This window comes from Orcinus orca, chromosome 1 (assembly GCF_937001465.1).
Source record: "Orcinus orca chromosome 1, mOrcOrc1.1, whole genome shotgun sequence".
Lineage (NCBI taxonomy): Eukaryota > Metazoa > Chordata > Mammalia > Artiodactyla > Delphinidae > Orcinus > Orcinus orca.
In genome coordinates this window covers 57,036,773-57,062,567 of record NC_064559.1, presented here as the reverse complement: position 1 = coordinate 57,062,567, position 25,795 = coordinate 57,036,773, and the positions used below count along the sequence as shown (strand labels likewise).

The 25,795-nt window shown below is 39.6% G+C and overlaps 2 protein-coding genes across 4 annotated transcripts in view; one reads left to right on the top strand and one right to left on the bottom strand.

Annotated features, from left to right (window-relative positions):
* Window positions 1–21,317, top strand: part of KLHL20 (kelch like family member 20) — a 79,007-nt gene extending 57,690 nt beyond the window's left edge. Inside the window, exons 8-12 of the mRNA XM_004269770.3 lie at window positions 1,148–1,291; window positions 15,406–15,539; window positions 16,211–16,419; window positions 17,031–17,137; window positions 19,769–21,317. Of these exons, the coding sequence (XP_004269818.1) occupies window positions 1,148–1,291; window positions 15,406–15,539; window positions 16,211–16,419; window positions 17,031–17,137; window positions 19,769–19,853 (679 nt within the window). The 3' untranslated portion in view covers window positions 19,854–21,317. The remainder of the gene's footprint in view (window positions 1–1,147; window positions 1,292–15,405; window positions 15,540–16,210; window positions 16,420–17,030; window positions 17,138–19,768) is intronic.
* Window positions 16,360–25,795, bottom strand: part of CENPL (centromere protein L) — a 43,048-nt gene continuing 33,612 nt past the window's right edge. For all 3 annotated transcript variants that reach the window (XR_007479706.1, XR_007479712.1, XR_007479711.1), the window contains 2 exons: window positions 19,214–19,349; window positions 16,360–16,493 (listed from right to left, as the gene is read on the bottom strand). The gene's annotated coding sequence lies outside the window, so the exon portion shown is untranslated. The remainder of the gene's footprint in view (window positions 16,494–19,213; window positions 19,350–25,795) is intronic.

The window sequence follows — 25,795 nt, the reverse complement described above, 5'->3', positions numbered from 1 at the left end:
ATACAATGGATTATTACTCAGCCATAAAAAGAAACAAAATTGAGTTATTTGTAGTGAGGTGGATGGACCTAGATTCTGTCATACAGACTGAAGTAAGTCAGAAAGAGAAAAACAAATACTGTATGCTAACACATATATATGGAATCTAAAAAAAAAAAAGGTTCTGATGAACCTAGGGGCAGGACAGGAATAAAGACAGACATAGAGAATGCACTTGAGGACACGGGGAGGGGGAAGGGTAAGCTGGGACGAAGTGAGAGAGTGGCATGGACATATGTACATTACCCAATGTAAAATAGATAGCTAGTGGGAAGCAGCTGCATAGCACAGGGAGATCAGCTCGGTGCTTTGTGACTACCTAGAGGGGTTAGATAGGGAGGGTGGAAGGGAGATGCAAGAGAGAAGGGATATGGGATATATGTGTACGTGTAGCTGATTCACTTTGTTATACAGCAGAAACTAACCGAACATTGTAAAGCAAGTATACTCCAATAAAGATGTTAAAAAAAAAAATGAATATACTCTTTGCTCCATGATTCTGCTTCTCATCATCCATTGCACAAGGAGAAATATACAAGGGTGATCACTGTTTTTAATAACAAAATGTCACAATGTAAGGATACATCAATAGAAATATGATTTAAATAATATATGGCACACACAATAAGATAGTTCAAAAGAGAAATCTAGAGCTATATCTATTATGAATAGATCTCAGAAATATATTGAGTGAAAAAGTAATGCATAATATGTGGCATTACTTATGTACAGAAAACATGCTTGCATATAAAGAAATATATATATATGGATAGATATATACCTATTTAAAAGAATTTTACCGAAAAATCTTGAAGGATGTACACCAAATCAAAATGGGAAAAGAACAGAAGTTGGGTGGAACTCAAAGAGAATTTTAGCTTTATCTATAACATTCTGAAAAAAATTTTTAAAGAAAATATATTTATATGTAACTTTTTAAGTAAAACTGAATTTCAGAAACTATATATAAATTAGACTATCACATATTTAGTTATTTATCAGCCTATATTTGGGGAAGGAATATATATATCATATTATATATCATTGCATGTATAAACATAGCCCTCTTTGTGTAATACGAACTGTGTTCTTGACGTGTTCTCTGCAGGTATGACCCCAAAACAAACCAATGGAGCAGTGATGTTGCTCCTACAAGCACCTGCAGGACAAGTGTTGGTGTGGCTGTGCTTGGAGGCTTTCTCTATGCTGTGGGTGGCCAGGATGGAGTGTCTTGCCTCAACATCGTTGAGAGGTGATTTTTTTAAAGTCATTTTCAGTTTTTTAAAAGAAACAATTTAGGACACTAGGGATTCACTATTCTGTAAATTTCCCATGGGCTTTAAGGAAAAAGTTTTCAGTTAACTTTAAAGTCTAGGAAGATGAAAGATATAACCCAATTTTTTAAATTATGTGTTACACTGACTGAGCCTAACATTGAAGTGTTGGAATCATATTTTAAATTTCATTTTATATATGATATCAAGGATACCACTTCTGAAATCTGTTCTGATTTTTTTTCCCCCAGTAATTGGAATGACTTTGCTCAGACTTCCTCCAGAAAAAATGATTAAAGCAATAATTCTTTGTGTAGCATACCTTATAAAAACTCCAAGGTATTTTGTATGTGAATTCTCATTAATTCTTTTTTTAAGTTTTTATTTATTTGTTTGTTTATTTTGGCTGCGCTGGGACTTTGTTGTGGCACGCAGGGTCTTTGTAGCAGGGCTTCTCTAGTTGCGGCGTGCAGGCTCAGTAGTTGAGGCATGCCGGCTCTCTAGTTGCGGTATGTGGGATCTTAGTTCCCCAACCAGGGATCAAACCCAGGCCCCCTGCATTGGGAGCATGGAGTCTTACCCACTGGACCACCAGGGAAGCCCCTGGCCCCTCTCATTAATTCCTGAAGTATACTTGGGGAAATCTTGGTGGGTTGCCATAATTTACTGTATACTTTTTTTTTCTTTTTGTCTGCGTTCGGTCTTCGTTGCTACACATGGGCTTTTCTCTAGTTGCGGACAGTGGGAGGTACTCTTCCTTGCCGTGTGCAGGCTTCTCATTGCAGTGGCTGCTCTTGTTGCAGAGCACGGGCTCTAGGTGCACAGGCTTTGGTAGTTGTGGCTTGCAGGCTCTAGAGCACAGGGTCAGTAGTGGCGCATGGGCTTAGCTGCTCCACGGCACGTGGGATCTTCCCAGACCAGGGCTCGAACCCATGTCCCCTGCATCGGCAGGCAGATTCTCAACCACTGGGCCACCAGGGAAGCCCCTACTATCAGATTTTTTGAAGCAATACTTTATGCCAGAAGAAAATGGAGTAACATATTTTAGATAGGGAGGGTGGAAGGGAGATGCAAGAGGGAGGGAGATGCAACAAAGAATTCTTTGTTGGGTGGGGGAGGGGCTGTCCTGTGCACTATAGGGTGTTTAATAGCATCCTTGGCCTCTACTGATTAAGTGCCACTAGTACATGCCTGGTTGTAATAACCAAAAATGTCCCCAGATGTTGCCACATGTCCTGGGGGGTGGGGTTGGAGGCACAATCACCCCAGTTGAGAACCAGTTGTGCTAGAGCCATCTAGTCACTAGGAACCCTCAAAATTGACCAGCCAAGATGGCTTTCCAGGACAGGGCCCACACTTCTGGGAGCAGAGTCAAATTGAGCAGGACAAGGACAACAGATACAGTGAAAAGAAGGCCAGGTTAAAAGTAGGAGTATTGAATAAAGCCAATACATCTCAGGAGGCAAACCACTATATTTTTTAATGCTACATGAAAAAAAAAAAAAAGAGGGAACTCCATGAAACTGGAAATATTAGCACAAACCACTCTTTCTTCTAAGAGTTCAGGAAAACTCATTTCATGTAAAAATGAGCAACAGAAAGGTGTTGAGGCTAGATCCCATTAAAGTTAATATATGAAGAGAGAATAAGCAGCAATTACATCTCTATAGAGAATGAAAGCATACCAGAAAGATACAACTACAGAACAGATCAAAACTATAATCAACTATTTCAAAAATATGCTAAAAGGCATTAGGAAAACAGTGCGAGATATGAAAACACACAAGTCAGAATCTGAAAAGCTCAGAAATGAGATGACAAAACTCAGAAAAATACTAGAAATGTAAGAAAAAATCACTGTAGAATGAAGGGTTAAATTAGAACAAATGAGCAAAACAGATAATGCCAAAAGACAAATAGAAGGTGAAAAAGAGGAAAGTTTTAAAGTCAAAAAGAAATAAAGAGGTAAAAAGGATTTGAGAGACAGCAACAAATATTGAAGACAGGTAAAAATCCACTATACAGACAATAGGAGTCCATGAAGAAGAAAATGAAAACAAGGGAACAGAGCAGATGCTAAAAACTGTGATTCAAAATTATTTTCCTGTTGTAATTTTTTTTAAATTGAAATGGTTTATTGAAATAATACACTATATCCTCTGAATACTGACCCAGAACAATGAACACTAAGATATATTCTAATACAATTACTGGACCTTGAAGAAAAAGGAAAAAATTCCTTTAGTTATCAACAAAAAAATACATGTTACTTATAAGGGAAAAAAATTTAGATTATTATCAGATTTTTTTTTTTTTCGGTATGCATGCCTCTCACTACTGCGACCTCTCCCATTACGGAGCACAGGCTCCGGACACGCAGGCCCAGCAGCCACGGCTCACGGGCCCAGCCGCTCCATGGCATACGGGATCCTCCCGGACCGGGGCACGAACCCACGTCCCCTGCATCAGCAGGCGGACTCCCAACCACTGCACCACCAGGGAAGCCCCTATTATCAGATTTTTTGAAGCAATACTTTATGCCAGAAGAAAATGGAGTAACATATTTTAGATATCCAAAGAAAATGTAAGCCAATGATTTTTTACCTAGAGAAACTGACCTTGAAGTATAAAAGGCAGAGACAAACTGTTAACATGTAAGAAATCAGGAAACGTTGTTCCCATGAGTTCCTGAGGAATCTACTAGAGAACAAGCTTCAGAAAAATTACTAGAGAGAGATTGACAGAGGACTAATAGTGAACATGAAACATACAGTAAATCTGAGAACTATGACTAAATAAGGGTTATAAGAGAGTGTAGCATGCCCTGGCTGTATCGTCACTCAATGTAAATTAGTTCAACTATTTTTTAAAGTGGGGGAAGAATGGGAAGAGATATGCAGAAAGAAATTTTAATTCTCAGGAATAGTGAAATGATAATATTGCTATTTTAAGACTGCTATGTGTATAATGTGGAATAAAGAAAATGAGTATAGGTTATTCTGATTCTGTCCTCTTCTGTGTCCTTGAAAACCAGGAAGATATGGAATAATATGGATGTAAAATAGAAGAGTTTAAGTAAAACACCTTGTGCTGAATTTGAGTTAAATTTTTCTTAAAAAAAATTATATTCTAGCTCTATCAACTGAAGAGGCCTAGAAATAATGACCAGCCAAGTCAGTGAACATCTCCACTCCCTGACTGTCTTGAAATTCCTTTTCCCACTAAGAGAAACCAGGGCTTCTTAGAGAAATGTCTGATTCCAGATTTAGGACAGGGAATGTATAGATGAGCCTGGACCATCTTTTCATACCAGATAGCAAGCAAGCTATCAAAGACTACTAGATATCAAAAAGATTCAAGAGTCAATTTGAAGATGTTCCACTGACCAAAGATGATACAATTTTAACCTTAAAAGAGATAATTGTAACTGATTAAAATCCAATAAATATATTTAAATCTATGGGTTCCTGTTGATATTTTTAAAAAAACCTAATTAGTTACCTTTGGAAGATTTTATTTATTATCTTGAAAACTAGTAAGCATATATCCAGGCTTTCTTTTACCAACTGTATCGCATATGAATTGGGTAATAAAATAGTAGGAAACAGAGGCAGAGAGAGAGAGAGAAAGAAACAGAAGCAGAGAGAAAGTGAGAGAGAAGGAGAGGCAAGGAAGCGGGGAGAGAGAGAGAGGATCCGTAGATAAGAGGATTGTTTCTTTTTATAAAGTATTCCAGCAAAAGAAAATAAAGGATAGAATATCACCATATTGCAACACTCAGTAAATTAATGCACCTAGGAATTAATAACAGCTCCTAACACACCGCCTTCTGTAGTGTTGCCAAAGGGACCAAACGTGGTTTGATCTAACCTCTGAATCCAGCTGCCAGTTTGCAGAACATACAGAGGACAGGCCAATGTGTAGAGCTGCACTATAAGTGTACAGTCGATCAAATCCATATTGTGGGAGAAGTTGCAGGTCAAATGCCCAGGTTCTAAAACATGAATTCTGGGAGTGGGGGAGGAAGAAGGAGAATAGAGGAAAAACCTGTAGAAAAAAGGAGACTTTTTAAAAATATGAAAAAGTGGTCCAGTTGTTAAGACCCCGCGCTTCCATGGCAGGGGGCACGGGTTAGATCCCTGGTCGGGGAACTGAGATCCTGCGTGCTGCATGGCACGACCAAAAAATAAAAAAATACAAACTAAGTAAATAAAAATACAAAAAGAAATTAATAAGTAAGAGTAAGTATCTAGGGATGCATACGTGGCTGATAAAACTATAAAGAAATGCAAGGATATGATTACTGTAAAAGTCAGGATAATGGTTACCCTGCCTGGGGGAAGGTTTTGAGATTGGAAATGGACACGTGGAAGGGCTTCCAGTGTGGCAGGCAAAGTTATTTTTCTTGGCCTGGATGGTGGTTATAAGTAGACTTTCCTTATAATAACTTATTAAACTATACATTTGTTCTTGTGTGGCTTTCTGTATCAATATTTTATTTTACAATAAAAGGGTTTAAAAAGTTATGCAAAAGGGCTTCCCTGGTGGCGCTGTGGTTGGGAGTCCGCCTGCCGATGCAGGGGACGTGGGTTCGTGCCCCGGTCTGGGAGGGTCCCGCGTGCCGCGGAGCGGCTGGGCCCGTGAGCCATGGCCGCTGGGCCTGTGCGTCCGGAGCCTGTGCTCTGCAGCGGGAGAGGCCGCAGCAGTGAGAGGCCCGCGTAACGCAAAAAAAAAAAAAAAAAAAAAAAAAAAAAAAGTTATGCAAAGGCTTTTGCTTCTAAGTAGAATGCAATAAGTAGTGACAGCCATCATTCCCACTGCAACAACTAGGAAAAAATGACAAAGTACAAATATCATATTTTTAAAATCATCAGAGACATGTAGAAGTAACAAGGACTAGATGAGCTAAGAGTCCACTGAAGAAAGAGCCCATCTTATGTGAGATGAGATCATCAGCTATTTTCTTCCCAAAAACATTTGCCAAGTTTTAACATGGGTTGAATACTGGACTTGGTCTAGGCAGAGGGCTTCTCCTGGAGGAGGATAAATCAGGGGAACTTTTGACAATCATGTAGGCTGGCATGACAGATTGGATTCTGGAACATACTTTTGTTTTTCCCAGTGGGACGTTTGCTGAGTGCTGGGATAGCACAGGAGAGCAGTGGACCAGGTTAAGTGAAATCTCATGCAATCTTACAGTGCTTAGAAGATAAAGTCCTACTATAGGGAGGGGCCTGCAACAAATACAAGACATCTCATCCTTGAGACATTTAAAAACAAAGGTGGACTGAGTCTAACTAAAGCTCAGTTCCTTTTTTAAAAAAATATTTTTATTGGAGTATAGTTGATTTACAATGTTCTGTTAGTTTCAGATGTACAGCAAAGTGAATCTTTATACATATACATCTATCCACTCTTTTTTAGATTCTTTTCCATAGGCCATTACACAGTATTGAATAGAGTTCCCTGTGCTATACAGTAGGTCCTTATTAGTTACCTGTTTTATATATAGCAGTGTGTATATGTCAATCCCAATCTCCCAATTTATCCCTCCCCCCAACTTCCCCCTGGTAACCATAGGTTTATTTTTTTCTTATTGGTGTAAAATTGCTTTACAATGTTGTGTTAGTTTCTGCTGTACAATGAAGTGAATCAGCTATGTGTATACCTATATTCCCTCCCTCTTGGATCTCCCTCCCACCCCCTCCCCCCATCCCACCCATCTAGGTCATCACAGAGCACCGAGCTGAGCTCCCTGTGCTATACAGCAGGTTCCCACTAGCTATCTATTTTACACATGGTAATGTATTTATATGAAACCTAATCTCACAATTCATCCCACCCTCCCCTTCCCGTGTTGTGTCCACATGTCCATTCTCTATGTCTACATCTCTATTCCTGCCCTACAAATAGGTTCATCTGTACCATTTTTCTAGATTCCACATATATGCATTTATACACGATACTTGTTTCTCTCTTTCTGACTTACTTCACTCTGTATGACAGACTCTAGGTCCATCCACATCTCTACAAATGACCCAATTTCATTCCTTTTTGTGGCTGAGTAATATTCCATTGTACATATGTACCACATCTTTATCCATTCTTCTATCGTTGGACATTTAGGTTGTTTCTGTGTCCTGGCTACTGTAAATACTGCTGCAGTGAATACTGGGGTACATGTGTCCTTTTGACTTATGGTTTTCTCAGGGTATATGCCCAGTAGCAGGATTGCTGGGTCATATAGTAGTTCTATTTTTAGTTTTTTTAAGGAACCTCCATACTGTGTTCTCCATAGTGGCTGTATCAATTTACATTCCCACCAACAGTGCAAAAGATTTCCCTTTTCTCTACATCCTCTCCAGCATTTATTGTGTGTAGATTTTTTGATGGTGGCCATTCTGATGGTGTGAGGTGATACTTCATTGTAGTTTTGATTTGCATTTCTCTAATAATTAGTGATGTTGAGCATCTTTTCATGTGCCTCTTGGCCATCTGTATGTCTTCTTTGGAGAAATGTCTATTTAGGTTTTCTGCCCATTTTTCTTTTTCTTTGCAGTACGCGGGCCTCTCACCATTGTGGCCTCTCCCACTGCGGAGCACAGGCTCCGGACGTGCAGGCTCAGCGGCCATGGCTCATGGGCCTAGCCACCCCGCGGCATGTGGGATCTTCCCAGACCGGGGCACAAACCCGTGTCCTCTGCATCGGCAGGCAGACTCTCAACCACTGCGCCACCAGGGAAGCCCCTTCTGCCCATTTTTTGATTGAGTTGTTTGTTTTTTTAATAGTGAGCTGCATGAGCTGTTTATACATTTTGGAGATTAATCCTTTGTCCATTGATTCATTTGCAAGTATTTTCTCCCATTCAGAGGGTTGTCTTTTCGTCTTGTTTGTAGTTTCCTTTGCTTTGCAAAAGCTTTTAGTTTTCATTAGGTCCCATTTGTTTATTTTTCTTTTTATTTCCATTACTCTAGGAGGTGGATCAAAAAAGATCTTGCTGTGATTTATGTCAAAGAGTGTTCTTCCTATGTTTTCCTCTAAGAGTTTTATAGTGTCTGGTCTTACATTTAGATCTCTAATCCATTTTGAGTTTATTTTTGTGTTTGGTGTTAGGGAGTGTTCTAACTTCATTCTTTTACATGTAGCTGTCCAGTTTTCCCAGCACCACTTACTAAAGAGGCTGTCTTTTCTCCATTGTACGTTCTTGCCTCCTTTGTCATAAATTAGGTGACCATATGTGCATGGGTTTATCTCTGGGCTTTCTATCCTGAACCATTGATCTATATTTCTGTTTTTGTGCCAGTACTATACTATCTTGATTACTGTAGCTTTGTAGTATAGTTTGAAGTTGGGGAGCCAGATTCCTCCAGCTCCATTTTTCTTCATCAAGATTGCTTTGGCTATTCAGGATCTTTTGTGTTTCTGTACACATTATAAAATTTTTTGTTCTAGTTCTGTGAAGAATGCCATTGGTAGTTTGATAGGGATTGCACTGAATCTGGAGATTGCTTTGGGTAGTATAGTCATTTTCACAATATTGGTTCTTCCATCCAAGAATATGGTATATTTCTCCATCTGTTTACGTCATCTTTGATTTCTTTCATCAGTGTTTTATAGTTTTCTGAGTACAAGTCTTTTGCCTCCTTAGGCAGGTTTATTACTAGGTATTTTATTCTTTTTTTTGCAATGGTAAATGGGAGTGTTTCCTTAATTTCTCTTTCTGATTTTTCATTGTTAGTGTATAGGAATGGTAGAGATTTCTGTGCATTAATTTTGTATCCTGCAACCTTACCAAATTCATTGAACTCCAGTAGTTTTCTGGTGGCTTCTTTAGGATTTTCTATGTATAGTACCATGTTATCTGCAAACAGTGACAGTTTTACTTCTTTTTTTGCAATTTATATTCCTTTTATTTCTTTTTCTTCTCTGATTGCCATAGCTAGGACTTCTAAAACTATGTTGAATAAGAGTGGACATCCTTGTCTTGTTCCTGATCTTAGTGGAAATGCTTTCAGTTTTTCACCATTGAGTATGATGTTTTCTGTGGGTTTGTCATACACAGCCTTTATCATGTTGAGGTAGGTTCCCTCTATTCTCATTTTCTGGAGAGTTTTTATCATAAATGGGTGTTGAATTTTGTCAAAAGCTTTTTCTGCATCTATTGAGGTGATCGTATGGTTTTTATTCCTTAATTTGTTAATATGGTGTATCACATTGATTGATTTGCATATATTGAAGAATCCTTGCATTCCTGGGATAAATCCCACTTGACCATGGTATATGGATCCTTTTAATGTGTTGTTGGATTCTGTTTGCTAGTATTTTGTTCAGGATTTTTGCATCTATGTTCATCAGTGATACTGGTCTGTTATTTTCTTTTTTTGTAGTGTCTTTGTCTGGTTTTGGTATCAGGGTGATGGTGGCTTCATAGAACGAATTTGGGAGTACTCCCCCCTTTGCAATTTTTCGGAAGAGTTTGAGAAGGATCGGTGTTATCTCTTCTCTAAATGTTGGATAGAATGCGCCTGTGAAGCCATATGGTCCTGGACTTGTTTGTTGGAAACTTTTTAATTACAGTTTCAATTTCATTACTTGTGATATGTCTGTTTATATTTTCTAGTTCTTCCTGGTTCAGTCTTAGAAAATTGTACTTTTCCAAGAATTTGTCCATTTCTTCGTGGTTATCCATTTTATTGGCATATAGTCATTTGTAGTAGTATCTTATAATCCTTTGTATTTCTGTGGTGTCAGTTGTGATTTCTCCTTTTTCATTTCTAATTTTATTTATTTGAGTCCTCTCCCTGTTTTTTTCTTGATGAGTCTGGCTAAAGGTTTATCAATTTTATCTTCTCAAAGAACAAACTTTTAGTTTTATTGATCTTTGCTATTTTACTTGTTTCTATTTCATTTATTTCTGTTAGAAAGAATAAAAAAATAAAAATATAGATGAAACAACAACCAGAAGGTAAAACAGAACCACAATAGTAAAAAGGAGGAAAAAAAAAGCGGAAAAGGCCTTGGCTCTGGGGGGCGGGGTTTAGGTGGTGGGTGGGGCCTATGCTTAGGTCCCACAGGGCCGGATAAGGCCCTGGGAGGGTGGGGGCTTAGGATCAGTGCAGCAGCAGTGGCCCAGGAGTGCCTCTGGCTTTGGAGGGTGGAGGACCAGGTCCAGGACCCCAGCAGGCTCCCTGGGCCCGAGAGGGCAGGGGAAACGCTAGGTGAGTTCCCCCCGATCCTCCAATCCCTGGAGGGCCCTGCCCCACTGGCCTCTCTTCTTCTTCCCCCCCTCCTCCCTCCTATGCCCCTAGGACCCACAGATCCAGAGGGGGCCCCAGAAGGCAGGGGACCAGACCAGGAAGCCCAACAGGCTTTCCGGGGGCAAGTGGGCAGGGGAAACGCCCTCTGTGCCTCCCCGATTCTCCAATCAAAGAGGGCTCTGGGGCTTCCCTGGTGGTGCAGTGGTTAAGAATCCACCTGCCAATGCAGGGGATGTGGGTTCAAGCCCTGGTCGGGAAGATCCCACATGCCATGGAGCAGCTAAGCCCATGCGGCACAACTACTGAGTCTGCACTCTAGTGCCTGCGAGCCACAACTACTGAGCTCATGTGCCACAACTACTGAAGCCCGTGAGCCTAGAGCCCATGCTCCGCAACAAGAGAAGCCACTGCAATAAGAAGCCCACGCACTGCAACGAAGAATAGCCGCAGCTCGCCGCAACTAGAGAAAGCCTGCGTGCAGCAATGAAGACCCAACATAGCCAAAAATAAGTGAATTAATTAATTAATTAAAAAAAAAAAAAGGCGTCTCCACCCTGTCCTCCTCTCCTCTTCTCCCCCTGCCTCCCTCCTATGCCCCTAGGACCAACATGGCCCAGAGGGGGCCTCAGAGGGCAGAGGACCTGGCCCGGGAACCCTGCAGGCTTCCCGGGGCCCGATTGGGCAGGGGAAACGCTAGGCTTGCTCCCCCTGATCACCAAGCCCCCCAAGCGTTCCTCCAGTTATGAGAACCCCTTCCCCCTCCCAGCCACCCCTCAGGGGCGCCGGTCCTGTCTGACCTCCACTTCTCATCCCTCCTTACTCCCCCCACGTCCTACCCGGCCTCTCAGGGGTTCCTCCCATCTCCTTGGGCATCGAGGTCCCCTACCAGTGTCCGGCCAGCGCCCTAGTTGTGGGGAGGCACGAACTCAGTGTCCTCCCCTGCCGCCATCTTGACTCTGCCCCATAAGTTTATTTTCTACATCTGTAACTCTATTTCTGTTTTGTAGATAAGTCCATATGTAGCCTTTTTTTGGATTCCACATATAGGCGATATCATGATATTTGTCTTTCTCTGTCTGACTTACTTCCATCAGTATGACAGTCTCCAGGTCCATCCATGTTGCTACAAATGGCATTATTTTGTTCTTTTTTATGGCTAATATTCCATTGTATATATGTACCACATCTGCTTTATCCATTCATCTATCGTTGGACATTTAGATTGTTTCCATGTCCTGGCTATTGTAAATAGTGCTGCAATGAACATTGGGGTGCATGAACCATTTTGAATTATGGTTTTCTCCAGATATATGCCCAGGACTGGGATTGCTGGATCATATGGTAGCTCTATTTTTAGTTTTTTAAGGAACCTCTATACTTTCTCCATAGTGGCTGTACCAGTTTACATTCCCACCAACAGTGTAGGAGGGTTCTCTTTTCTCCACACCCTCTCCAGCGTTTATTGTTGTAATTTTTTGATGATGTCTATTCTGATGGTGTGAGGTGATACCTTATTGTAGTTTTGATTTGCATTTCTCTAATAATTAGTGATGTTGAGCATCTTTTCATGTGCCTCTTGGCCATCTGTATGTCTTCTTTGAAGAAATGTCTATTTAGATCTTTCGTCCATTTTTTGGTTGGGTTGTTCGTTTGATATTGAGCTGCATGAGCTGTTTGTGTATTTTGGATATTTTCTCCCATTCTGAGGGTTGTCTTTTTGTTTTGTTTATAGTTTCCTGTGCAAAAGCTTTGAAGTTTAATTAGGTCCCATTTGTTTATTTTTGTTTTTATTTTCATTACTCTAGGAGGTGGATCCAAAAAGATCTTGCTGCGATTTATGTTATAAAGTGTTCTGCCTAGGTTTTCCTCTAAGAGGTTTATAGTATCTGGCCTTACATTTAGGTCTTTAATCCATTTTGAGTTTATTTTTGTGTATGGTGTTAGGGTGTGTTCTGATTTCATTCTTTTACATGTAGCTGTCCAGTTTTCCCATCACCACTTATTGAAGAGACTGCCTTTTCTCCATTATATATTCTTGCCTCCTTTGTCATAGATTAGGTGACCACAGATGCATGGGTTTATCTCTGGACTTTCTATCCTGAACCATTGATCTATATTTCTGTTTTTGTGCCAGTACCATACTGTTTTGATTACTGTAGCTTTGTAGTATAGTTTGAAGTCAGGGAGTCTGATTCCTCTGGCTCCGTTTTTTGTTCTCAATATTGCTTTGGCTATTCAGGGTCTTTTGTGTTTCCACACAAATTGTAAAATTTTTTGTTCTATTTCTGTGAAAAATGCGATTGGTAATTTGACAGGGATTGCATTAAATCTGTGGATTGTAAAGCTTAATTCCTGATTGGATTGAGGTGTTCAACATTTCACCGTGTCTGCCTAACATAAGAAAGAGTGAATCCATTGTTTGGGGCATAGGTGTTGTCAACAGGGGTATAATATCAATTTCTGTTTCTAGGATTCCATTATTTTATGATAATGCCAAGCATACAATAAAAAAATATATGAGACATATAAAGAAACAGAAAAATGTGGCCAATAATTGAGAGAAAAAGTAGACAACAGAAGCCGACTTATAGATAATCCATATTTGGAGATGACAGAAAAAGACTTTAAAATAAGTATAATAAATACATTGAATAAAATAGAGGAAAAGATCAATGGGTTAAAAAGTTGGAGAATTTTAATATAGGATTGGAATCTAAAAATAAGATGTACATTTCTACAATTGGAAAATATAGTATCTAAAATGAAGAACTCATTGAATGAGATTAAATAGGGTAGAAGTAGACTGGACACAGCAGAAGACAGAGTTAGTAAACTCAAAGTCAGATTAATAGAAAATATCCAAAAAGAAGAACAGAATGTAAAGAACAGACCATTAGGAACTCAGGGAACACAAATAGACTAACATATATGTAATTGGAGTCCCAGAAGGAAAATAGCAATAAGAGCAGAAGCAATATTTGAAGACAATATTTGGCTGAGAATTTTCTAAAAGTGATGAAAAATAAACTTTATTCAAAGTGCATGAACCTCAAGATACCTTTACTGACTAACCATAACCTTTCTCCAGGGCCTCCATTTTGCAGCACTTATATCTCTGCTTCTTTCATCTCTGTGAGTTACTACATTCTCAGAATTTGTTTGGAGGTTTTTCCTTAAGAATGTGCTATGTCTCCCCAGCTTGCTTCTTAAGAACAAGGGCTATTTTTAGTATTATTTATTTTATATCCTGTAATATTGATATAGTTTGCTATACAATACTTAATATACTAACAGAATTTTTCACCTATGTAATAAAATGCCCAGCACAATTCCAAGTCATTTTTGTCATATTTATTTCTGAACACCAATAATTTATCAATCAGGGCTCAGTTAAAAAAAATGGAAACCATATCAGCTATTTTGGTAAAGAGAATTTGACATTAAAAAATTGGCTAGGGCTTCCCTGGTGGTGCAGTGGTTGAGAGTCAACCTGCCGATGCAGGGGACATGGGTTCGTGCCCCGGTCCAGGAAGATCCCAAATGCCGTGGAGAGGCTGGGCCCGTGAGCCATGGCCGCTGAGCCTGCACATTCGGAGCCTGTGCTCCGCAACGGGAGAGGCCACAACAGTGAGTGGCCCGTGTACTGCAAAAAAAAAAAAAAAATTGGCTAGCACATATTGAAGGCCTGGAAAAAAAAAAAGAAAAAAGGACACTGAAGTAACTGTAGGAACCCTAGGTCTGGGAAGACAAGGAAAGAGATTAGAGTTATTAGAGCCTAGAAGCTTGGAGGAGAGGTCCCATAGAACTAGGACCATCAGCACCTGAGGAGAGGGTGCCCTGAACAGCTGTGACTCACATCTCCATGGAGGGTTATCTGCCTGGCTGGTTCTGGAAGGCTGTATTTTCCAAAAATGGTTACAATACCTGACATCTCACATGCTCTTCATACAATCTGACTTTGAAACTCTTCACTGAGAGATGAGGTCTGTGTTTGCTCCCCTCGAATTTGGGCTGGCTTATCAGTATATGGTAGTAGCTCTATGTGACTTGTGAGGCTAGGTCATAAAAGATGATACATCTTTCACTTGTAACTCTTGGGGCACTCACCTTTGAAGCCTTCAGCTGTCTGAGGTCGCCATGCTGAGAGGAAGCCCAACTAGCCTACATGGAGAGACCCTGAGGCTACATGGAGACATGCCCAGCCAGCGCCCAGCTGCTTCAGCACCTGGCTGTTCCAGCTCTAGCCACAATTTGACAGCAACCACATGAGACACCTGAGCCAGAACTTCCCTGTGAAGCCCTTCCTAAATTCCTGATGCCTGGAAACATAAGAATTAGTAAAATAATTATTGTGGAAAGTCACTGAGTTTTGGGGTGGTTTGTTACACAGCACAGATAACCAGAACACTGGTACTGTTATCTCAGGAGCTCAGAGGAGCTGCCTCACAGAGCTGTGACTGAAACCCCCAACAAGGCTAGCTTTGGAAGTGCCAGAAAAAGTCTAGAAACTGAAATTAACTGCTACTGTCAGAGTGAAAGGCCAATGTTGAGACAATATTGACAGGGTTGGCAAGCAAACAGAAAGTGTCTAGTCCTTCCTTTTGGCAGTCTAGTAGAGAGCCAGCTTGGCAAAGGAGAAATGTAGTTTTCAGAGTTCTAGCCCCAGTTCATAAGTCAGAGTACTGATAACTATGTAAAAATGTTAGATTCTCTCTGTACATTTGACCTTAGCAAATCTATGTATCTAACATATCTTTAGCATAATTTCATACCTTATGGAAAAGGCTTCACTTAATAAAAACATGCGTGCAGTCTTTGGTTTCTCTTACCGCAGGTATGATCCGAAGGAGAACAAGTGGACTCGGGTGGCTTCTATGAGTACTAGGAGACTAGGCGTGGCTGTGGCTGTGTTAGGAGGGTTCTTATACGCTGTAGGTGGCTCTGATGGGACATCTCCACTCAACACAGGTTAGTTCCTTCCAAAGTCAGTCTGGTTTCCCCAAAGCAATACATTTTTTCTTAGGAGAGTCCCCTTACAAAAAGTATAAAAAGTTCATGTTATCCTATCATTTATTAAGAAAATTATTTTCCCTCTAGGAGAGTTCAACTGTTAGCTCTTCCTCAGCTCCTTCTGCAGTCATAGTCTACTAGTATATTCCCAAAGTATTTCTTTCTCCCTTCATTTCACAAGTTGCTAGGAATTTATAATGAATAAAACAACTATTTTCTTAATATTATTTCCCTCCCCCAACCATCTTTCCTTAAAAAACAAATAAAATCCTCTGTATTATAATCTAAAAATAAATAAAAACTTATAAACTGGTTTATAGTCTAATCCTGTCATTTAAAGATAAGGAGAGATGCCACGAGTCACATAGCTAATGAGTCATATAGCCAGAACTAGAACTAGGTACCTTAACTCCAACACATGCCCCTTCCATCAACCATACCTAAAAGAAATCAGTCCCTGATGAGAATATAGTAGTATTATCCAAAGGTAGATGATTCCTTCTCAGAAGCAAAAATCAGATTGCTTATTGAAAATATATGTTATCACAAAGTGAAGGTAGCTATGAAGAAAACTAAAGGTGAAAGGAAATGATTGCATGGTCACTTACTGGTTTTTCTTTTCCCTGCAGTGGAGCGTTATAATCCTCAGGAAAACAGATGGCACACCATAGCCCCTATGGGGACCCGGAGGAAACACCTAGGCTGCGCAGTGTATCAGGATATGATCTATGCCGTAGGAGGCAGAGATGACACTACAGAGCTTAGCAGTGCTGAGAGATACAACCCCAGAACCAACCAGTGGTCTCCAGTGGTGGCTATGACATCCCGCCGTAGTGGAGTAAGTGCCCGGCTACTGAAAACTTTGAAAAGCAAAAGCACCAAGAGAGGGCTGTGCAGAAGGAGAAGTCTGATCTGTAAAGTATAATACAATGGGACAGTGAGGAGATGCACTGTATAGGCAAAACAACCCGTCACTTTTGTACTGGAAAAAAAAGTTAATTTCTTTTGATTACTATTATCTCAAGAAGTTAAATATCTTATATCCAATCATATCTTTAATTAGAGAATTATTTTTATGATTTATTTACTTTTATTGAAGTATAGTTGATGTATAATATTAATTTCTGCTGTACAGCAAATGATTCAGTTATACATATATACATTCTCTTTTAATATTCTTTTCCATTATGGTTTATCACAGGATACTGAATATAGTTCCCTCTGCTATACAGTAGGACCTTGTGGTTTATCCATTCTATATACAATAGTTTGCATCTTATGATTTATCTTGTAATCAGTTGCTTCTTTGAAAGGCATCGCCCTGTCTTATCTACTACCTTATCTAACTTCACTCGAATTCATTGATATTGGATTGGATTGGATATATAGATTCATCCATATCTAATAGAGAGCAGCTTCTTCAGCAGCCACTGTGTTTTGGTCCCATAGGTTGGCCTGGCAGTAGTGAATGGACAGCTCATGGCTGTAGGAGGTTTTGATGGCACAACGTACTTGAAGACCATTGAAGTTTTTGATCCTGATGCCAATACATGGAGGTAACCTTTAAGCTATGTTGCAAATCACCTCACTGCTGACTTGAAAATCATGGGCTTGAGATAAAACATGACCATCAAAATCAAGATGGTCAGTATACTGAATTACCTCTTGCAGTACTTTGAAAAGGGCTCAAAGTTACCCATATTCGATGGCTTCTTTTGACTTCATTGCTCTAAAGTGGCTGACATCTTACAAAATTCCTCTCTTTGGTAACTGTCCAGTTTTATAATTGGAGGTAGCAAAAACAGAAAAAACAATCTCCCCTTTAGCTCCGTCACATTCAGCTGAGGAAACTAAAGCACTGAGAAATAGAGACCTGCCTAAGCAAGTTAGTGACAGAGTTAGAATTAGAACCTAGACCTTTGGCTGTCAATCTGTCATTGCAATTTTTATGCCCAGGAAAAACAAATTGCAGTTACCGTTTTAAAAATAATATTTTATTTCATTTTAAAACTGATTTTTTCTCTTGAGTTTTAAAAATATTTAAATATGTTATTACTCTATTTTAATGTCTAGTAAATTGTAACAGTCACTTTTAGCAAGGAGGCTACATCTTACTTAGGAGAGTTTAAGTTAAGCTGTATTCATAGGCTTAATTTTACTTTGCTTTTAAATCCTTAATTGTCTAACAAATCCTTCCTAAATACTTAAGTAGTTCTTATAAATTCACATAAATTGGTTGACTCTTGCATTTATTTTAAATATTCAAAAACTTTTACAAATGTAGCAAAATTCTCTTAAACCGTTCAACTTAAAATCCTAAGTCTAAATCTTTGCTCAGTCATACATTTTAAACTTGATCTTTGCTCAATCACACATTTTAAGCTTGATTGACAAAACTAATCTGATAGATGCTCTAATATGCCAAAGTCTCTTAAACACTATAAGTTTAAAAGGTCAAATATATAGTTAATTCTCATTTTTAATATAAAATATTAATAGTATGGGTTTGAGGTACTTTATATCTATACTAATATCTATTTTAAATACTAGCTTTGAAAAAAAAACAGTTTTACCTTCTAAGCAGTTCTTTCTCAAAGAATTGGGCTTATTTGCCTAAACACGTCTGGGGTAACCATCTCAGTGGTTGAGGTTGCACATAAATCACAGATAGCAGTCTAGATATGATATCTGAGGCAGAAGACATTCTGAAAGATTTTTCTCATGACCATGAAAGATAAGCTGACGTCTTTTATAGTCACTTTTATATTCCAGAAGGGGCAGTCTTGTAGGCCATTCCTGCTGCATTCTGAGTATACATTTTCTAATTTTGAGCCTGTAACTATCACCCAGATTTTTTTCATTAGTATATAAGATTCAACTAATGAATTTACTGGGTTCTTTTTATAGTCTTCATCTCTGGGAAACAGGGAAAGCCACAACTTTGACAGATATCTGAATGACATTCTTTGGATTCTGCATCTCTCTCATGCTCTGCATGGCTCAGTGGTCACAATACTAAAAGTCAGACTAATAACACTGTAGCACTTTTTGCTTATACATCACATTTTCACAACCTTTTTCATGAAGTAAAGATTTACTGAGTGCTCTAGACCCTGGGGATACAAAAGTGAACACAACAAAATTCCCTGCCCGCCTGGAGCTGACATTACAAGGGAGATAGTGCCATACCAGGGGTGGAAGTGCTATGGCAAATAGCAGAGAGGCAGGGAGTCCAGGGAGGATTATCCACTTTAAAAGGTAGCCCAGGGAGGCCCCACTGAAAAGGTAACATTTCAGCAAAACCTAATAGAGGCTAAGGGAAAGAGAATGGCAGGTTTTCATGAATAGGAGCCTCTCACTTATGGTGTATTTTCTTCCATATACAGCTTTCTATTTTTAGTGGGAATCTGGGTAAGCATAATTTGGGAAGACAGCCAAGTTTATTTCTGCCACTTAATGACTATCATCCTATGTAAGGACTTGTTTCTCAGTAACTATTACTAATATATGTTAGTAATATTTGACCAAGTAATATTCATGAAATTCTTAAGGACCATCTGTTGAGGGATTACTATATAAATTTTTGTAGTTACATATCCCAAATTTAAAGCCAATTTAAAATCAATACTTACAGTTGACAGAGGATCTAATATTCTTTTCCATGGAAATCCTTAATTTTGAAGATGATCTTTTTCACATATCAAAAACTAGATGCAGACTTTATTTAATCACATCCAGCTTTGTTCCATAAAGGGTTTGAGAAGACTTCTAAGAGTACATACAAAACAAAAGGATAGAAATAAATCACTGAAGTTTAGGCAAAAGCAAAATGTGGGTGGGAAAATATTATAGCCAGGGTCAAAATTAGACACAAAAATGTAGAATATGTGATTCTGTGTAATTGTTATAAGTCAGTCTACATGTAGAGTTATAAAGTTACAAGGCAAAATGGATATGGTGCTCTCTTAAAACAGTGTTCTAAAAGTCAGAGAATTTCAGTCAATGTCTGAAATAATTCTGCTACTTGCCAGTGCTCAATTCCAGCTCCTACTCTTTGGAAGAGATGTATGAAGCTAAAAATATTAGTTGTAATATAAAACAAAGAATTGTGTTTTATTAACATCTACATTATGGAAGAAATAGTGCTTTTTCTATTTAGAAATCTGATTGTGTTTCTTTCTTTGCAGGTTATATGGCGGGATGAATTACCGTCGGCTTGGAGGTGGTGTAGGAGTTATAAAAATGACACATTGTGAATCCCATATATGGTGACCATATAGAAGACAGTCATGCATTTGCTCCTCTGTATTGTGGAGAGCTTTGACTTTGGAGCTTTGTACAGCTCTAGAATACACTAAACAAATTTTATTATTTGCCGGTGCCTCAACATGTGGAAATACAGATACATTGAAAGTACTTCACCTGCAAGACGCCACCTTTGCACAATAATTTTCAGTTCTGTGCAGAAGAATATTTATTTTTGGTTTTAATTTATCATGGGATTTTTGTTGCTGGGTTTTTGGTTTTTTGTTTTGGGATTTAGCCTTCCTCCCACCAAAAGAGAAAAAAAGGAAAGACAAAAAAAAAAAAACATTTCAAGCAGTAAAACCTTATTTTTAAGATACTGATTAAGTTTGAAACTACTAATAAGGGAAGAGGTCTATATGGGATCTAGTTGTCAGTTCTAAGCACTCCATCCACAAGACTCCACTACTTACAGGGACTTATCAGTGACAAAGATAGGTATGCAAGGTGTGTTAGTTAGGCATCATTCTTGCAGTAAGCACCAGAAGACTTAAAAATCTAAAAAACAAAACAAACATCTCATTTAACTAGAACAATTCAAAAGGAATATTAAATCAATAAGACCAGGACTCAGATGCCAAAGTTTTCATCAGTGGAAGCTCACATCTTGTTTCCTTCCTTATGGACTTGCTTGCCACTATAAAGTCTTTTTTTCTAGAGTTCCTGCTAGATCTAGAGCTCTGCTCAGTGCCTCTACAAAAACAGTATATGATTCTCATATACTGTCTTGAGAATCCCCCAGTAGAATCACGTGTAACTCTGCAAGTTTTTGCTCAAAAATGTTACTGACTGAAGCAACTTTCCTTTCTATTTCCTATTGCTACTAAGGACCAGCAGGGAGAAATGGCCTCTCCCCAGCAGTGAATACTGTTATGCAATTTACACTTGATGCTCAGGCCTGCTGAAGCTGAGGCTTACCTGTAATCACAGCCTCCAAGGGAATGAATTCTTCAGTTCATGAAATAGTATGCTAACGAGTATAAAATCAATTGAGGCATTTAACTGATAAAATCTTGGTTCTTTTATAAAAACTATATATCATTATCCTCATTCTATAAAGCCACTATTACCACCACTCTCAAATTGCACTTTCTGGTAAAAAGTTAACATTTTTAAGGAAAAAGAAGAACACAGATTTCAGTGGTTAAAGTGGTTTTGTTATTGTGATCATACACCAATTTTTTCAATGTATCTTGCAGTAAAAGCTTTGAAAAAGACTTTAACCACAACCATAAGGAATAACCTTCTTCTCCCTCCCCTCACTACAAAAATGTTTGGCAACATTTGTGTTTACATTTAAAGATCATTTGCACCTTTATAAGGAAAAAAAATAAGTATTTGGTAAACAATTGTTTACATGCATCATTTATGCTTTTTTCTAGCATGTATAACTTTTTAAAATAAAGGTAGTACTTACCATAAAAAAATTTTGGTTAATGCTTTTTAATGCTTGTATCTCTGCTACTTAATTTAGATTTTCTGTTTCTATATCATTTACACTTCCTATTATAAAGTTAAAAGTACTTACAACCTGAAGGAATAAAGGGATTACCAGCTAGAATTATGAATGAATTTTTATTATATATTTTATATAATAGTAGTATATTACCTAACCTCTAAACTTATTTTCTTGTGTGGGACTTGGAATCAAACAATTTTGAGCTAGAAGGACTTTTAAAAATCATCTGGTCCAGGGACTTCCCTGGTGGCACAGTGGTTAAGAATCCACCTGCCAACACAAGGGACACGGGTTCGAGCCCTGGTCTGGGAAGATCCTGTATGCCGCGGAGCAACTAAGCCTGTGTGCCACAACTATTGAGCCTGCGCTCCAGAGCCTGTGAGCCACAACTACTGAGCCCATGTGCCTCAACTACTGAAGCCCGCACGCCTAGAGCCCGTGCTCCACAACAAGAGAAGCCACTGCAATGAGAAGCCTGCACGCCGCAACTAGAGAAAGCCCACGTGCAGCAATGAAGACCCAACACAGACAAAAATAAATTAATTAAAAAATCATCATCAAAAAAAAAAAAAAAAAAAAATCATCATCAACATCAGGCTTCCCTGGTGGCGCAGTGGTTAAGAATCCTCCTGCCAATGCAGGGTACACGGGTTCAAGCCCTGGTCTGAGAAGATCCCACATGCCACGCAGCAATTAAGCCCATGTGCCACAACTACTGAGCCTGTGCTCTACAGCCCTCAAGCCACAACTACTGAGTTCACATGCCACAGCTACTGAAGCCCACTGTGCCTAGAGCCTGTGCTCCACAACAAGAGAAGCCAATGCAATGAGAAGCCCGTGCACCACAATGAAGAGTAACTCCCACTCACCGCAACTAGAGAAAGCCCGCGCACAGCAACAAAGACCCAACACAGCGAAAAATAAATATTTTTTTTAATGGCTAAATAAAATCATCATCATCATCTGGTTTAAACCCATTTATCGCTCTGCTTTAAGACTGAAAACCAAGGAAGTCCTGCCTAAGTGTAAATAGTCAATGATAGAACCAACATTTGAAATCAGTTCCCCTAACTCCTACTTCATTTCTCTTTCTATGCCATACAGCCACTGCAGACCTACCTGAAACATGGCTTGGAACTAAATATACTAATAGACCTTAATTTTAAGGTCTGGTATGCAACATTGAAAAAGTATAAAAATTTTTATGAGATCATTACGGTACTGCATCACTAACAGTCAGTCTTCAAGACAAAATCACATATTTCCAAAGACTCTACTATTTCATATATTTGAAGAAAAGGAGGGGAATAGTAACAGCAACAAAATTCTAGGGGTTAGACTTTCCATAAGCAGGGAAGTCCCCAGTGAGAGCAATTCACATGGCAGTGATTCAAGAGTAGAGACCCAGGAACTATAGCACTGGCCAAAGTAACCATCGGAGTCTAAAGGGTCTTTTTTTTCCTTACACTGAAGGTGCTCCAGTTTTATTGAGTGAAGTGTACTTATTCTATAAAAGACATTGGTGTAAAATAGAATATTTATTAACTTATTTGCACAGTGATTTCCACAACACTATGAAGTAAACTTGGGTTGGGTTGGTGGTTATCTTCATTTTATAAATAAGTAAATTGAAGCTTAGAAAAGTTAAAATGACATGGTAGATGCTGAACCTCAAATGTACATCCCCTGATTCCAAACCCATTCTTCTCTATAGTTCTCTCCACATTCCCATTTCTAATGTCACTGTTCCCCAGTTTTGTTCTCCAATATTTTATCTACAAATAATCTACACTGCAGAGACTAGTTCTTGACAACTGTAAAGTAGAAAAGGTCCCTCCTGAACAATATTTGAGTGAAAGTAGGGAAAAAGCATTTCAAACTTTATATTAACTTAGGAAACAGATGGGAAAAGAAAAAAAATGGGATAAGGAAAGAAATAGAGGAGAGAAGAAGGAAGAGGCAAAAACAGACCAGTAAACCCAAATATCACTGGCTAGTTGTCTAAGTACTTTGTGACACTGGCTCTTTAAATTGCTTTGAGGTCTCTGTACTGGAAGTGACTGATAAGAATAGCTCCGAGAAATGACAAAACTCTTCAACTAGAGTTGTCTTAAGTGTCCTTAACAATAGTAACCTTTAAGTTATTTAGTCATGGTTAGGAACTTTTAAATGTAGAAGACGGATGGTATTATACTAACATTAAATATTCAGGGTGTTCCAATAACTGTCAGTAACCTATTAATATCCCTATCCTAGAAAGTTAGAATATTTACTAAAGGGATTCTGAATTCCTAGGAAAAGAGGACATGTATCTTCAGTGTGAATTTAGATCAATATATATTTGGACTCCTACTAAACAGAAACAGTCCCTGCCTTCAAAAAGCTTACAGTTTCAAGTAGACCTTCAAAATGGCAGAGGAGTAAGACGTGGAGATCACCTTCCTCCCCACAAATACCTCAGAAATAACATCTACGTGTAGAACAACTCCTACAGAACACCTACTGAATGCTAGCAGAAGACCTCAGGCTTCCCAAAAGGCAAGAAACTCCCCACGTACCTGGGTAGCACAAAAGAAAACAGAATAAACAGAGACAAAATAGGGACGGGACCTGCACCAGTGGGAGGGAGCCATGAAGGAGGAAAGGTTTCCACACACTAGGAAGCCCCTTCACGGCTGAAGACTGTGGGTGGCGGAGGGGGGAAGCTTCGGAGCCACAGAGGAGAGCGCAACAACAGGGGTGCAGAGGGCAAAGCGGAGAGATTCCCGCACAGAGGATCGGTGCTGACCAGCACTCACCAGCCTGAGAGGCTTGTCTGCTCACCGGCCGGGGCAGGCGGGGGCTTGGAGCTGAGGCTCGGGCTTCGGAGGTCAGATCCCAGGGAGAGGACTGGGGTTGGCGGCATGAACACAGCCTGAAGGGAACTAGTGCGCCACAGCTAGCCAGGAGGGAGTCCGGGAAAAAGTCTGGAACTGCTTAAGAGGCAAGAGACCATTGTTTTGGGGTGCACGAGGAGAGGGGATTCAGAGCACTACCTGAACAAGCTCCAGAGATGAGCACAAGCCACGGCTATCAGAACAGACACCAGAGATGGGCATGAAATGCTAAGGCTACTGCTGCAGCCACCAAGAAGCCTGTGTGCAAGCACAGGTCACTATCAACACCTCCCCTCCCAGGAGCCTGTGCAGCCCACCACTGCCAGGGTCCCGCGATCCAGGGACAACTTCCCCAGGAGAACACACAGTGCGCCTCAGGCTGGTGCAACGTCACGCCGGCCTCTGCCGCCACAGGCTCTCTGCATTCCGTACCCCTCCCTCCCCCTGGCCTGAGTGAGCCAGAGCCCCCTAATCAGCTGCTACTTTAACCCCATCCTGTCTGAGTGAAGAACAGACGCCCTCAGGCGACATACATGCAAAGGTGGGGCCAAACCCAAAGCTGAACCCGAGGAGCTGTGCAAACAAAGAAGAGAAAGGGAAATTCCTCCCAGCAGCCTCAGGAGCAGCGGATTAAATCTCCACAGTCTACTTGATGTACCCTGCATCTCTGGAATACCTGAATAGACAACGAATCATCCCAAAATTGAGGCGGTGGACCTTAGAAGCAAATGTAGACTTGGGGTTTGCTTTCTACATCTAATTTGTTTCTGGTTTTATGTTTATCTTAGTTTAGTATTTAGAGTTTATTATCAGTGGTAGATTTGTTTATTGATTTGGTTGCTCTCTTCCTTTTTTTTTATACATAGATATATATTTTTTTCCTCCTCTTTTTGTGAGTGTATATGTGTAGGCTTCTTTGTGTGATTCTGTCTGTATAGCTTTGCTTTTACCATTTGTCCTGGGGTTCTGTCTGTCCGTTTTTTTTGTTTGTTTGTTTTTTAATATAGGTTTTAGCACTTGTTATCATGGTGGATTTCATTTTTGGTTAGGCTCCTCTCTTCTTTCCTTGTTTTTTAATTACTTTTGAATTATTTTTATTTTTAATAATTTTTCTTACTTTTTATTTTAATAACTATATTTTATTTTATTTTATTTTTTTCTCCCTTTTCTTCTGAGCCATGTGACAGGGTCTTCATGCTCTGGCAGGGTGTCAGGCCTGAGCCTCTGAGTGGGGGAGCCCAATTCAGGACATTGGTCTACCAGAGTCCACCTGGCTCCATGTAATATCAAACAGCATAAGCTCTCCCAGAGATCTCCATCTCAACGCTAAGACCCAGCTCCACTCAATGACCAGCAAGCTACAGTGCTGGACACCCAATGCCAAACAACTAGCAAGAAAGGAACACAACCCCACCCATCAGCAGAGAGGCTGCTTAAAATCATAATAAGGTCAATGACACCCCAAAACACACCACCGGATGCAGTCCTGCCCACCAGAAAGACAAGATCCAGCCTCATCCACCAGAACACAGGCACCAGTCCCCTCGACCAGGAAGCCTACATAACCCACTGAA